Source organism: Temnothorax americanus, unplaced genomic scaffold, assembly GCF_048541705.1.
Source record: "Temnothorax americanus isolate GAGA-0224 unplaced genomic scaffold, ASM4854170v1 Scaffold74, whole genome shotgun sequence".
Classification (NCBI taxonomy): Eukaryota; Metazoa; Arthropoda; class Insecta; order Hymenoptera; family Formicidae; genus Temnothorax; species Temnothorax americanus.
Genome location: NW_027509797.1, coordinates 655,084 through 668,452, shown reverse-complemented (window position 1 = coordinate 668,452; position 13,369 = coordinate 655,084). Strand labels below are relative to the sequence as shown.

General features: G+C 35.7%; 1 protein-coding gene across 2 annotated transcripts in view; it reads left to right on the top strand.

The window, feature by feature from the left end:
• Nucleotides 1–9,742, top strand: part of Dom (domino helicase) — a 38,812-nt gene extending 29,070 nt beyond the window's left edge. The window contains exons 28-34 of one of the 2 annotated variants that reach the window (XM_077422856.1): nucleotides 916–951; nucleotides 1,382–1,541; nucleotides 1,842–2,332; nucleotides 3,323–3,607; nucleotides 3,814–4,605; nucleotides 4,773–5,135; nucleotides 5,446–9,742. In XM_077422856.1, the coding sequence (XP_077278982.1) occupies nucleotides 916–951; nucleotides 1,382–1,541; nucleotides 1,842–2,332; nucleotides 3,323–3,607; nucleotides 3,814–4,605; nucleotides 4,773–5,135; nucleotides 5,446–5,856 (2,538 nt within the window). In that variant the 3' untranslated portion in view covers nucleotides 5,857–9,742. Of the gene's footprint in view, nucleotides 1–915; nucleotides 952–1,381; nucleotides 1,542–1,841; nucleotides 2,333–3,322; nucleotides 3,608–3,786; nucleotides 4,606–4,772; nucleotides 5,136–5,445 lie in introns of both variants that reach the window. The other variant, XM_077422855.1, reaches the window with a different exon arrangement.
• Nucleotides 9,743–13,369: the final 3,627 nt, after the last annotated feature.

Genomic DNA, 13,369 nt, shown 5'->3' with positions numbered 1-13,369 from the left:
GATATGAGCAGGCACATGAGTGAGATATGTTATACGTTACTGCGTCTATTTGTGGCATTTATATGCGTTTTCTATGTGTATCTCTCATTCCGTATATGTACATAGCATACGTAAAAGTAAATGACGCAGTAATAGATGTAAAGGAATATATCGTGAAGAACTCTTTCTCAGGATATTATTTTTAGAATGAGAGGAACGAGAACCTTTGAGCGTCTACGGATGCCCTATCCTTTATTTTTATGATAAATCTTTTGGCAAATTTTACGTTTTTTTAGAATTTTGAGATTACCACAGCTTTTTAAGATTTAACATCAAATATATCCTAAAGATTAAAACTCGATTCAATCAATAATCTCAAAAAGTTAGATTATTTTGAGTAAATATATTTGAATTTATTTCGAAACAAAATTTATAATTTAAAATCTATTATAATTGAATAACGCGAAAAATTTCGTGTCTCGATATTATACAACTAAAAGTTTTTTGAATTTATATATTTCTCTATTATATATTTCTCCTATTATATATTTTTCTAATCTCTTTAGAAATGAACGAAAATACAGGAGAGATTAATATTGCCCTCCTTTCTCTCTTTCTTTATTTTTATTATTTGTTGGAAGCTTATTTGTCGAGTCCGTCTTTCTGTAGTCTCGAAATTATTTATTATTATATTTTTGTTATATATATCAATATTATCGTCATATTATTAATTAATGAAATTCAGTTTTTAATCTTATTCATGATTTAAAGGTAAAATTTTCAAGGTGTTGGTTACACGAAAGTTAAAGCTACTGTGTAAAAACGTGTCGATAGCACATCTTAAATTTAGCGAATACAGAGACGGACTTCATGATGGGATCAAGAATTCTCTCGTGAATTGCATGATATCTCACGTATAACTTTAACATCTTGCAGATTTGGTTGTCGGAACACACGATGGAGCAAATGCCAGTAAGTACAAAATAATACGATTTTTATCCTTTAAGTACTAAACAAATTTACGAAAAATGAAAAGTGTATATTGTGTTACTCATTTATTTTTTATTAATTACATTCTATAATTTGCGTTATAATAATTGATATATTTTATTGATCTTTTGCTTTATTATTTATGCCGTAAAAGAATAAAAAGCAATAATTTCATATGATTTTGTGACAGAGGAGGTCAGTTATTCGTTATAGAAGTGCTAAATAGATGCAGCATACATTTGAGATTGAAAAAGTATATATATATATATATATATATATATATATATATAATACTTCTGGAGATAGATAAAAATGCATCTTTTCAATTAATAATGAAATGTAGCAGAGTAGTAGAGAATTAAATTGTTGATCTTGTCCTCTGAAGAGTATGATTAATCAAACCTTCTTCCAGATGTGGTGCCCGCCGACTCCTCCTACAACGGATAATGATGTGTATATCGATTACTCTCTCGGATTTCTGTATGAGAATATCCCTATGACAGAGGCTCAGCTGCCACCGATTTACGTAAAGAAGGAACGAAACAGGAGCAGGATCGAAATCACTGATGATGGTGAGTCAGTTTGTAGATGATATAAATTATTTTTTTCTTTAATAAATTAATGGCGATCGATACACATATATTTTAAAGCCAACTAATTGTAAGTCAAAGTTGCTATCTTATAACTTGTTATGATAGTGATAATTGTGTAATTGTAATAAATATGAAGAAAATAAATCTTTAGGCAACCGAATTAGCTTATATTTTCAACGCTTTAATTGTAGTAATGACCAAATATTAACAACTTTTCGCTACGTATGTTTGTCTTCTTTGGCTCGAACTTCTTTAGCTTAAACGTTGCTCTTGTCGCAGGTTGTCGACCAGCGAAGATGATGCGGCACAAAGAGGAGTCCGTGTACGCACCAAGATCGCTCTTCGATCGTCCGTCACCAGCATTGATGAAGATGCGCCGTGACATGAAGCTGTACAAGTATCGCGCAATCGTGCGTCCACCGATGCCGGTCTTGAAGACTTCGTCACACGTCGTCAAGACCTCACCAGAACCGGATCAAGCGATGGACTGGTCAGTCCACGAGGAATGGGGTCTGTTGCATTCCATCCAGAATTACCAGAGCTTACCGCTGAACACGATGATCCTCTCGCCCGGTCACACACCCAATTGGGACATGGTTGCCGATACCATCAATAACGGCGCGCGTTTATTCAGATCACCCAAGCATTGCAGGGGAAGATACGAGTCTGTAATAATGCCTAGGGAGGAGGGCAAGCTTCTGTACGACACCACGCCGAAGAAGCAGAAGAAACAGAAGGGAAGTGTTTACAAAACGCTGCCGGTCTCCGAGGTATGTAGTTCTGGTATCGACGAGCACGCTAGCACTGAAATATCGGCAATATCGCATATACATTCATAATTTTTTGCAAAAATTACCTATACTGTATACTATACTACTACTATACTAAATTATCTTGTTCTGAACATTACTTGTTTATCTGTTGTAACAAAAAAAGAGTATTAAGGTAGTTGTATCGCGACAGTATTAGTCAAAAATAATGGTCACACTGCAATACGATAATGTACGGAAAACTCTACTTATCTGAGTAAAACTTTTGACTGAGCTTGTACTGTTTTTACTGTTTTCACTCGCGTCAGTAATGTCAGTATATACCATCGAGATTAACTCGCGACACTTGCGTTAGTATGTGCTATCGAGGTTATTTTGAATAAATAGAAGAAATAGAAGCGAAAATATGCGGCAATGTCTGAACTATATATATATATATATATCTAATCTTCATATGCACAGTGTTGCGAGATTTTTACAGGTTAGCTGTCGTATGCGTCCACCGCTATGAGAAATTGTGTACTTTGTGTAACAATTGCTTCAAAACTAAATAGATAAGGGTCTTGTACTTTTGTAAGAATATTTTTACAAGTCTCTTTTATCATCTCTTTGTTTTTCATTAAAATCCTATGAGTAGTTTGATCGCTACAATTACAAACGTGATATAAGAAGCCGTTTTCGTCCTACGATACATGTAAAAAGTGCTAAGTTTGATTTCCATTATTTCAACTTTGGTATAGTCAAGCTTTTTCTACTTGCACGTGTGTGTAGAGCGTGTTTACATTAATATGCTGTTCAAATTTTAAAAGATTCCTATGAAAATGGGTTTTGTGACACAACTACCTTAAGTAAACCCGTAATTTGTCATGGGTAGCAACTGTTGCGCGTCCCTAGCAGCCCCGAACAGAACCCTTCAAGTCGTGTATAAACACAGTCGCTACCCATGACGAATATGAACGTGTGATATTATCTTTGTTTTACTTTTTTCAGCAACAAAGTAAGAGCAGCAGATCGATGAGAACATCGCAATTACACAATCAGGACAGAAACGGCTCTTTTACGGCGATGGGCAGTCAGAGGTATGAAATCATGAAGTCTATATCCAACAAGCGAACGCCCACCGTGAAACCGCTTATCATGAATCCAGCGATGAAAAATCCCACGAACGTCGCTGTCCTAGCCGAATACAAAGTACAGATCGACAATGCAATAACGTCGATTGAAGTTGCTACACGACGCGCCGATAGAATCGCTAAGGAGAAGCTCAATAAGGCAGTTAGTATAAGAGACAAAATTAAAATTTATTTTTGTCTATTAGATCAAAATAAATTTGATAGAAAATAATTATATTTAACACAATATTTAATTTACATTGAATCTGACATTCGCATTCAAGAATATTTCACAGAATCAAAATTATAACCGTATTTATTCGTTGCTTTAATACATTCTAGGAGATGTTCGCTAACCGAGACTTACAGTCACAGGTTTTAACCCCGGAACAGCAACAACAGGTAGCGGCACGACTCCTGCAGCATCAGCAGCAGCAACAAGCCGCCCAACAGCAGCAACAGCTGAAGCTACATCAGCAACAGACTCAGCAACAAGCTGGACAGCAAGCGAGCGCAAATTCCGTTGCGTCCCAAATTCATCAGTTGTCCCAAGCGATGCCAACGGTAACCAACGCGAAAGTCGCTGCGACTAGCGTGAGTTTGAGCAACGTAGCAGCTACAACAGTAACAGCCACTACGGTGGTCAAGGCTCGACCTGGAGTTGGGCAAGTGGCAATGCAGGACGTGAGAACGACGTCGGCGAATATACAGCAGACCGCTCAACGAATCGCGACGGGCAGTTTGGTGTCCGCGGGTCAAACTTCCGTTAGCGCGGCAGGTGGCCAAAAGGGAAGCCTGGTAGGCGTCACGATGGCCACGACAACGTCGGGAAGCAAGACCCCAGCGGCAGTGCAGATGTACCTCAGGCAGCAGCACTTACTGCGGCAACAGCAGCTTAAAGCACTGCAGGCTCAAGCTGCCGGCGGTCAAAAAGTGTCTGTTGCGGTGTCGGCCACGGCGGCGGTGCAGCAGCGAGCAGCAGCGACTACCTTGATGAAGCAAGGTATCGGTGCCGTAGGCACTGCGGGCGCGGTGACAGGGCAGACCGCTGTGGGCAAACCGACAATGACTAGGACAATGTCCGACACTGAAATGACTGCGTTGCTGAAGCGGCAGACGTTACATCAGCAAACAAAGGCTGCTGCTGCTGGAGTCGCGCAGGTGAGTGTTTTAATAAGGAGGCAAGATTAAAGAAAATAATACAAATATTCACAGGTACGGAAATCTAAAATGATCAAGTTTATATCACTCATCCTATATGTAAAAAGAGAGAAAATTAAACACAATTTTATATCGCAAGAGTAATCGGCTGGGTGACTCTGCTGCAGGTACCTACGCCAACGGGACTCGCAACGGCGCAGTTGTTTGCTCCGGCCGGTTTGCAGGTACAGCAGGCAGGCACTTCCGCGAGTGGTACTCCGGTGGCGACGCTCGTGAAGACAGCTAACGTGGCGGGTGTTCGCACAGCGTCTCAGCAGATACGTCAGCTCGCGCTTCATCCGCAGATCATTACACAGAGAAAACTGTCTGCGCAGAAGGTCGCGCAACTGGCTCAAGTCACAAACAAGGCTGGCGTGCAAACGCAACTCATCGTGCAACCCACAAAATCGCTACCTACAACCATGACGGTACAGCAAATTCATCAAGTAATGAAACACGTGCAACCCTCGGCAATGCAGCAATTTACCCACGTACGTAAAGGAATAAAAAGAGATTCTGTTTCAAGTTTTGCGTATCGGTCGTTACGTTAAAAAATTTCTACGAAGTTGGTTCTATTAGATTCCTCAGGCATCTATTGTGGAATTACTCGCGGACTATAACGCAATTATTATTAAAATCTGAAAAAATCAATTAAACATTTTTAGAGCTAAATTTATATTTTATAAAAAATCAGGACATCCACGAGAACATCCACAAGAAAGATGACTGAACGAAATTAATTAATACGCAACTAATAAATGCTTAACTGTAGAGCTTATCGATGTTACTTTATAATTGCAGGTTTCTACGGGACAATCGGTATCTCAGGCTAGCCAAGTCGTACTGGCTAAGTCACCGTTGCAGACTCGTGTGATACCAGTAGCGCCCGCAGCTTTGAAGCAAACCATTCAAGTGGTGACCGCCAGTAATTCTCAATTACGACAGACCACGCCTATCCAAGGGAAACCGGTTGCTGGTGCGGTGAGACAAAATCCTGGTTCAGGTCCTAGCCCCGGTTCGGGCCCAAGCCCGGGTACCGCAGTTTCCGGTTCCACCGCTACTGCAAGTACCAGTCCTAATGTGGGTGTCACTTCCGCCTCGAATCTGGTCTCCTCATCTGTCCTTAGTCAAGTGAGATTGCAAACCTTAACGCAGCAACAGCAGACACAGCAGCAGCAGCAACAGACCCAACAGGATGCTCAACCGAAATAGCTCTTTGTCACAATTGAATGGCGATCGTTGAAATTGTATTGGAAAATTCAGAAACCAGATTGGTTTTGCGGGTTAAAAAGCGAAAATCTTGTAGATATTACCATGTATACGGATATCTGAAGCATAGGGACTTCCCTTGGGGTTGAAGCTTGGAAGAGGAAAGGAGATTAAAAGTCTATTGTAACTGATGTGATCAACCATTTGACACGATGATGGCATGATATGAGCGGTTAATGACACGGAGTACGCTCTCGTTCCTATTCTGACTGAATCTTATTTTTTCAACTTTAAGTTCTTTTGTTTTTACAGTTTTTCGCACAACAATTCGGCATATTATAGAATAAAAGTTTTATTTTATTCTAGGCACTATTTTTAATTACGGAATAACCTCAAGTCGCAGTAATGCCTCAGTTAAAACGCCACGAAATATGAAAAAAAATATGGGGATCTATTACGGTTTTTGAGGTAAAAATTACAAAAGTGAGGAAATTCACTAGAGTATCTATGATTCCATCGGTCGAAATTTAGCAAATCTGTTTACTTTTGTAATTTTCACCTCGTTTCAAGAACCGTAATCAACCTCCCGAGTTTACATATATTGTGTGTTTTATACTGCTAAATCTGATCAACCAAGTGGCGATGGACTTTTTTCCTTACTCCTCAGGCTTCACTTCCTTCGTCCAAGGGAGTTCCTTAGTGCTGGTTTACAACCTTGCTTTAGAGGGTATTTAAGCTCTAAGCCGTAAGAAATTGACCAATCACAGTCGAATATTTTCCTCATATTCTACTGTGATTGGTCAATTTCTTACGGCTTAGAGCTTAAATACTCTTTAAAGCAAGGTTGTAGACCTACACTTACGCTCTGTCTGCAGATATTCATACATCCATGGATATTACAATGTAAAGAATTGGAATCAGTTTAGAATATATTTTCTTTTATAATATACATAGAAAAAAATAAGTATGCAATATCAATCGCGATATGTGGTTATTGATAACAAGAATTGATTTAAGTAAAGTATTGATTCGAGTATTTTCGATCAACTATAACGATAAGAAAAGAAATATAGATTCAAATGTCTTGGATCGATAATTAATAAAGTAGAAAATATTAGTTCACTAAAAATAAAATATTTAAGTGTTTTGAGTCGATTGCCAAACAAACAAAAATATTAATTTCCCAATAATGAAATGTTTGATTGTCAATAAGGTCTTCTATGATGAAAATAATTTATTTTCTATAAACATTTAGAATATCTCAGTTTCTGATTTTCCCAATTCAGCTTCAATTCGACATTGCGACTATTCGAATTTCAGTTTTTCTCTTTTAACATTATAATCCTAGTAAGTGAAAATAAAGTTTGACATAATGATAGCGTAACACACATTAAAGCATTCCAAGCTTTGCTGCGAGTAGCCGTAAATTTGATGGTATGATTTGTATAACGTAACGCAGCAAATGGCGTTTATTTATAACAAATGGACGAATCGGTTTCAGCGTGCTAATATCGCTAAAAAAAAAATCGCTATTTTATTTTTGTCTGCACAAAGAACTAATAGTTATATTTTGACAATTATGTATAAAAACAATGACAAAACAAATACCGAAGATTTTTAACGGAAAGCATAAGAAAATTAAAGTAAAAAAAAACAATTTTTTAAATTATTACAAAAACATACTGTAAATTGCAAAAATGTAGGACATATTATTTCAATTAAATTTATAAGAAGAATATTGTTAATTTAAAAATAACTTATGAAACACATATTTATGTTGCGAAGATAACAGGTTTTTTTTAAATTATCAAATGCTATTACTGCGTTCGGTAATACAAATCTGAGGCGTCTGAGTGCTCTTTTACCTCGCAAATCGTTCGGTATTGCCTGAGGCCGACGCCTCAGATTTGTATTGTCGAACGCAGTATATATACGTTTTTTAAAAAAGAATCCCGCGCGAATATTATATCTACGACTGATCATTTAAATAATCTTGTATAGAAACTATGAGTGGTTATCTAACTTTTTTTCATGTGGAGTTTGTTTTTATGAATGAAAATTGTTAGTTAAGATTTCAATGTCGTTTATCCGGATTTAATAAATTAAAATATCAAATACTTTTACTTCGCCAGTGAGTAGTGAAATTACAAAAATCCTTTGTTTAATAAATTAAATTCATTGTGATGATGCTTATGTCAATCATGTAGTGGGATCATTCAATTTTAATGAATATAATAGCTTTTCGTTCTTAAAGGCTGTCGGATTAGGCGATTCTCTCCGCATTAAGTATAAATATTACGATGTTAAATGTTAGAACTTGTTACAATATTTTTTTTTGCGAGGGCGTACCCCAATGCGATGCTTGGCGCACTGTACAGATGTATTCTTTCGTTTTCTTTTTTTTTTTTTTATGAGGAAAGGAAACGGACTGTTAGCCTCAAGAAATACGCTTAACTCGTCGACAAAACTATACAAAATAACTAATTCAAGTAACGCAAATGTTCAGAAGATGTTTAAAAGGCTGCCTGAGAATAATAGTAAATTAGGATACCTCTCACATGTCTAGGAGAAGCTTATCGTTTAAAAATAAGATTTATTTAAGTTTAAGTTTAAAGACTTATAACCATTTCTACCAATGTAGATTAACTTTAATCTCGGTTTAACTTACTTTTTATCTTTTTCTACCTAATTTTCAAAACCAGAAAAGATAAATAAAGCTTCTTCTATGAGGAAACAAAAGTAAGTTAAGCCGAGATTAAAGTTAATCTGCATTGATAGAAGTGGACATTAGAACGTCTTTTATACAGGTGGCCCCCTACAGTTCATGCGTACGGAATGAAATTTTTAGAGGGACAGTAAAATAACGTACACATTCAGCGAGTAAGTCGTATATAACTTAGCATTCATTCGTTAGATTTGAATTGTCTTTATTTAAAAACTACTGCTCGAATGTGTGTGTGTGTGTGTGCGCGCGTGTGTGTGCGTGTGCGTGCGTGCGTGCGTGCGTGCGTGTGTGTGTGTGTGTGTGTGTGTGTGTGTGTGTGTGTGTGTGTGTGTGTGTGTGTGTGTGTGTGTGTGTGTGTGTGTGTGTGTGTGTGTGTGTGTGTGTGTGTGTGTGTGTGTGTGTGTGTGTGTGTGTGTGTGTGTGTGTGTGTGTGTGTATTTTGCCGAAGAAAAAGATTATTTCTTCTGACACAGAATCGCGCTATGCATTCCGCGTGCACAAATCCCCGGTCTAGGACACCTGGGTAACGATGAAAACAACAAGATGTTTTTTAAGCGTTTAACAAATCTAAAGTGCTTCTTCGACGTCTGAAAGAGACCTGGAAATATGATTAGGCATTTCGTCATTTAGACGTCTTTTGAAGAGTTATGGGATTGCATCGCCGTATGGATCTCTATTTATGGTTGACCGTAGAATATAGTAAAATTACTCGGACCTCGGACGATTACGCGACGTTTACACTAGGCTCGTTATAAAGTCACATGCGATACAATACAGGGTTTTCATTCCGTTTACGTACAAGGCGAGCCGTTTGAATGTGAACCTCTGAATATATCTCTTCGATTAAATAAGCGTAGCGATGCGAGAGAGAAGGGAAAAAGCGGCATTTCCTTTCACATAAGCGAGGGATACTACGATCAATCGAGCGAACGCTCACCCTGTACGCTTGGTGTCGATTAAGAGAACGTCTTACGTATATCAAACAAATTTGTAGAATCGATTTTGAATGCGTTACATGAAAAATTTACCGTTTTTTTTTAATAACATTTTTTCGATTTTCTGCGACACCCTCTGTATGTACGTATGTACGATATATATGTATATATGTATGTATAATTTGTGTATCATAAGTGCTAAAATAAATCTCGTAAAGCGATGAAACAACCGATAAGGATTTATTTCTCTTTTAAGCAAAATTATAAATATCAACTTATTAATTAAAATGTCTAGTCTTATTAAATTTCAGATATACGTGATTTCAGCTATAGCATTTAAAATGTTGCTGTAATGAATAATTTGTCATAAATTTTTTATCATGAATATTTTTGTTTATTTTAAGGCTCCTGTAGAGAACATTCGTGTTGTCGGATCGTTTTGGATCGCTTTTCTAAGTTCACAATTTTGCCAAATGTGACGCAGTGTATATACTGTCAACGCGGAAATCAATTTGGTAATCGAACCAGCAGAAAACTTGACACGTGTTTTAAAAGAAATATTTCCTGCGCTTCGTTGCACTTTACGAATATGTCACTGCCAATAAAGACAGTAATTCTAATGAATAGAAAGAATTAACAAAAAAAAAAGATTCGACTTTCGATAATGAAATCAACAAAGTGGAGTTATTGAAAGTACAATGCGGTTGTTGGTATGTGAGTTAATTAAATACTATTATCGGAATAACAGTTATTCCGATAACACAGTATTTAATTATAATGTACAATACATAATTTATGATTCGGACGTTTCAGTTTTCGCTTTGAGTTTGTTAAAATTGAAAAAAGATAATTTTACATCCAAGTCTCTGATTTTTAATTATTAAATTCTTATGCTTCTTATTTACAATACGTATATGTTCTGTCTGGCTCAGAAAAATTGATGTAAAAAAAAAATTATTCTTTTTCAATTTTAACAAACTCGGAAGATTTATTAAAACACAAGGACATTCTCCCATATTTTCTAGGCAATATTTTTCTTTAAGTGTATTGAGAGAATGTCCTTGTGTGCTTTTAATAAAGTGATATTATTTTCTACACTGAGAGCCGAAAAACAGTAATAGTCTCTGAATTTTCGTTTATTCTCAACTTTTAATCTCAATACACAAATGCTTACTTAAAAAAAAGTAATGTTTACTGAAAAACGCAGAAAGATTAAGATCGTAAGCGATACTGTCTGAAAAGTCCAAGAGCCGGCTGCACAAAACCCTCCCTCATCGCGAACATACGGCTGAATTTTATTCGAATCGACATCTTTTTTAGTGGTTAAAAGTCAAGGGTCATATAGTGCGAGAGCCCACCGCAAAAATTTGGGTCCATCGCTTTTATGGATAAATTTACTTGCAAAAGGTAGTTTATATAAGTAGTATTATCATAAACGATTGTCAGCCAAACTCGTACCCCTTGCGTTATGAGCAATAAAAATTTATTAACAATTGGATTTCTAAGCGATTTGGGTCCATCGCTTTTATGGACGAAACTTATTTCATTCGAAAGTGCATCAAATTCCCTTTCAGAAAATACCCGGCTGATTTGCCCTGGCCCCTGCAAAACCCAGGCTGATCATGATTTTTGACTCAACGCGCGAGTCAGATCGAGCGTGGCGTTTGAAATGCGCGCCGTAAACAAGGACAGAGCGTCACGCTTTTATTTATACTTTGGATACTATCTAATATCATAAATTTTTAAAGATCATAATTGTTGTTATTGTTATTATTTAACGTTTATGATATTATAATATTGTGTAGGGATTAAGAATATTTTTGATTTTCTTTATCATTCATATTATTATATTTTATATGTTAATTATATACTTTTATCATTTAGCATAGTTAAAAATATCATATTTCCAGATAAAAAGTATGGAACTGTCAGAGAACGTAATGTAAATTGGAATTTTGTCGAATATTTTCAAGTTTTTTACATTTTTTTATAATTAATTGAATTTTAACAAAATCATAGCAAATACTACACGGAAAAAATAATATGTAAAAAATAATAAAATTATCAATAAAAGATACTGTTTAGCACTGTAATTTAGTCATTTTACTGAATTTTTATTATAAATTGATGTATGAACCTAATCTTACTGTTTGAATATATGTATATTAATATTATTATACACTGTAAAAAGCATTGATGTGCATATCAAAAATTCATTCGACGTGTTAGTAGTATCTCATTTATTTTATTGAAAAATTACGAGTTTATCATTACCCGTGGCCGAGTTACATAATAAACTGTAAATAGTCATCAGATTTCTGACGATTTTTTACAGTTTATTTTTTTCCGTGTAATATTTGCTATGATTTTGTTAAAATTTAATTAATTATAAAAAAATGTAAAAAACTTGGAAATATTCGACAAAATTCCAATTTACATTACGTTCTCTGACAGTTCCATACTTTTTATCTGGAAATATGATATTTTTAACTATGATAAATGATAAAAGTATATAATTAACATATAAAATATAATAATATGAATGATAAAGAAAATCAAAAATATTCTTAATCCCTACACAATATTATATAATATCATAAACGTTAAATAATAAAAATAACAACAATTATGATCTTTAACAATTTATGATATAGATAGTATCCAAAGTATAAATAAAAGCGTGACGCTCTGTCCTTGTTTACGGCGCGCATTTCAAACGCCACGCTCGATCTGACTCGCGCGTTGAGTTAAAAATCATGATCAGCCTGGGTTTTGCAGGGGCCAGGGCAAATCAACCGGGTATTTTCTGAAAGGGAATTTGATGCCCTTTCGAATGAAACAAGTTTCGTCCATAAAAGCGATGGACCCAAATCGCTTAGAAATCTAATTGTTAATAAATTTTTATTGCTCATAACGCAGGGGGTACGAGTTTGGCTGACAATCGTTTATGATAATACGACTTATAAACTACCTTTTGCAAGTAAATTTATCCATAAAAGCGATGGACCCAAATTTTTGCGGTGGGCTCTCGGACTATAGGGGAGACCAGGGCGAAGTCGTTACCGGAGCGGAGTCGTCACTACAATTATCTCAAAATCTGTATGTTGTGTGAACTCGCCATTAATATTGTAAACGCTACTTATGATGCCCATGTAACCAACGGAATTTAGTGAGATTATATGCCATGTTGTGATTTTTATTAAGGAGGCTCTTACCCGGCTGCTCTAATTAATGTAGCAACCAAAAAATTATCATTAATAATTGGTTATAAAATTATCGAAAAATTAAATAAAAAAAATAAATAATGATTTTTACATATACTACGTTTACGCGAGCGTTACTTCTGTAGTAACTTACGATAATTCCTTGGCGTAAACGGGATTTTCCTTCGCGTAAACGGGATTTTGTAGTAACTTACGATAATTTACCTCGCGTAAACGAGTGATATATCGTAAGTTACTACAGAAGTAACGCTCGCGTAAACGTAGTAAATATCTTTTATAACTCATCGTCAACACCAAGTTTTCTTCTTATCATATTAGAAAGATTATTATTTTAACTACAATTCCTTAGTTTTTTGTTTACCTGGCTCGCAAACTTGCCAAGAAAATACATCACTTCCGGTAAAAATTTTAGTGTTTACCATATGTCCTGTGTTAAAAATGCGAATTTCAATACTGATATTTTTAAAATTTTTATCGTCAACCTATGCTAAAGTTTTGGGCATCGGTTTGTTGTGGTTCACTTTACAACATAATTTAATTTCATAAAGATCTGTTGTTTTATGATCGAGGTAAGAACGCAATCGTGTTTTCTCTGCATAAAATGTCGGATTGAAAAGAATGAAAAAGTATTA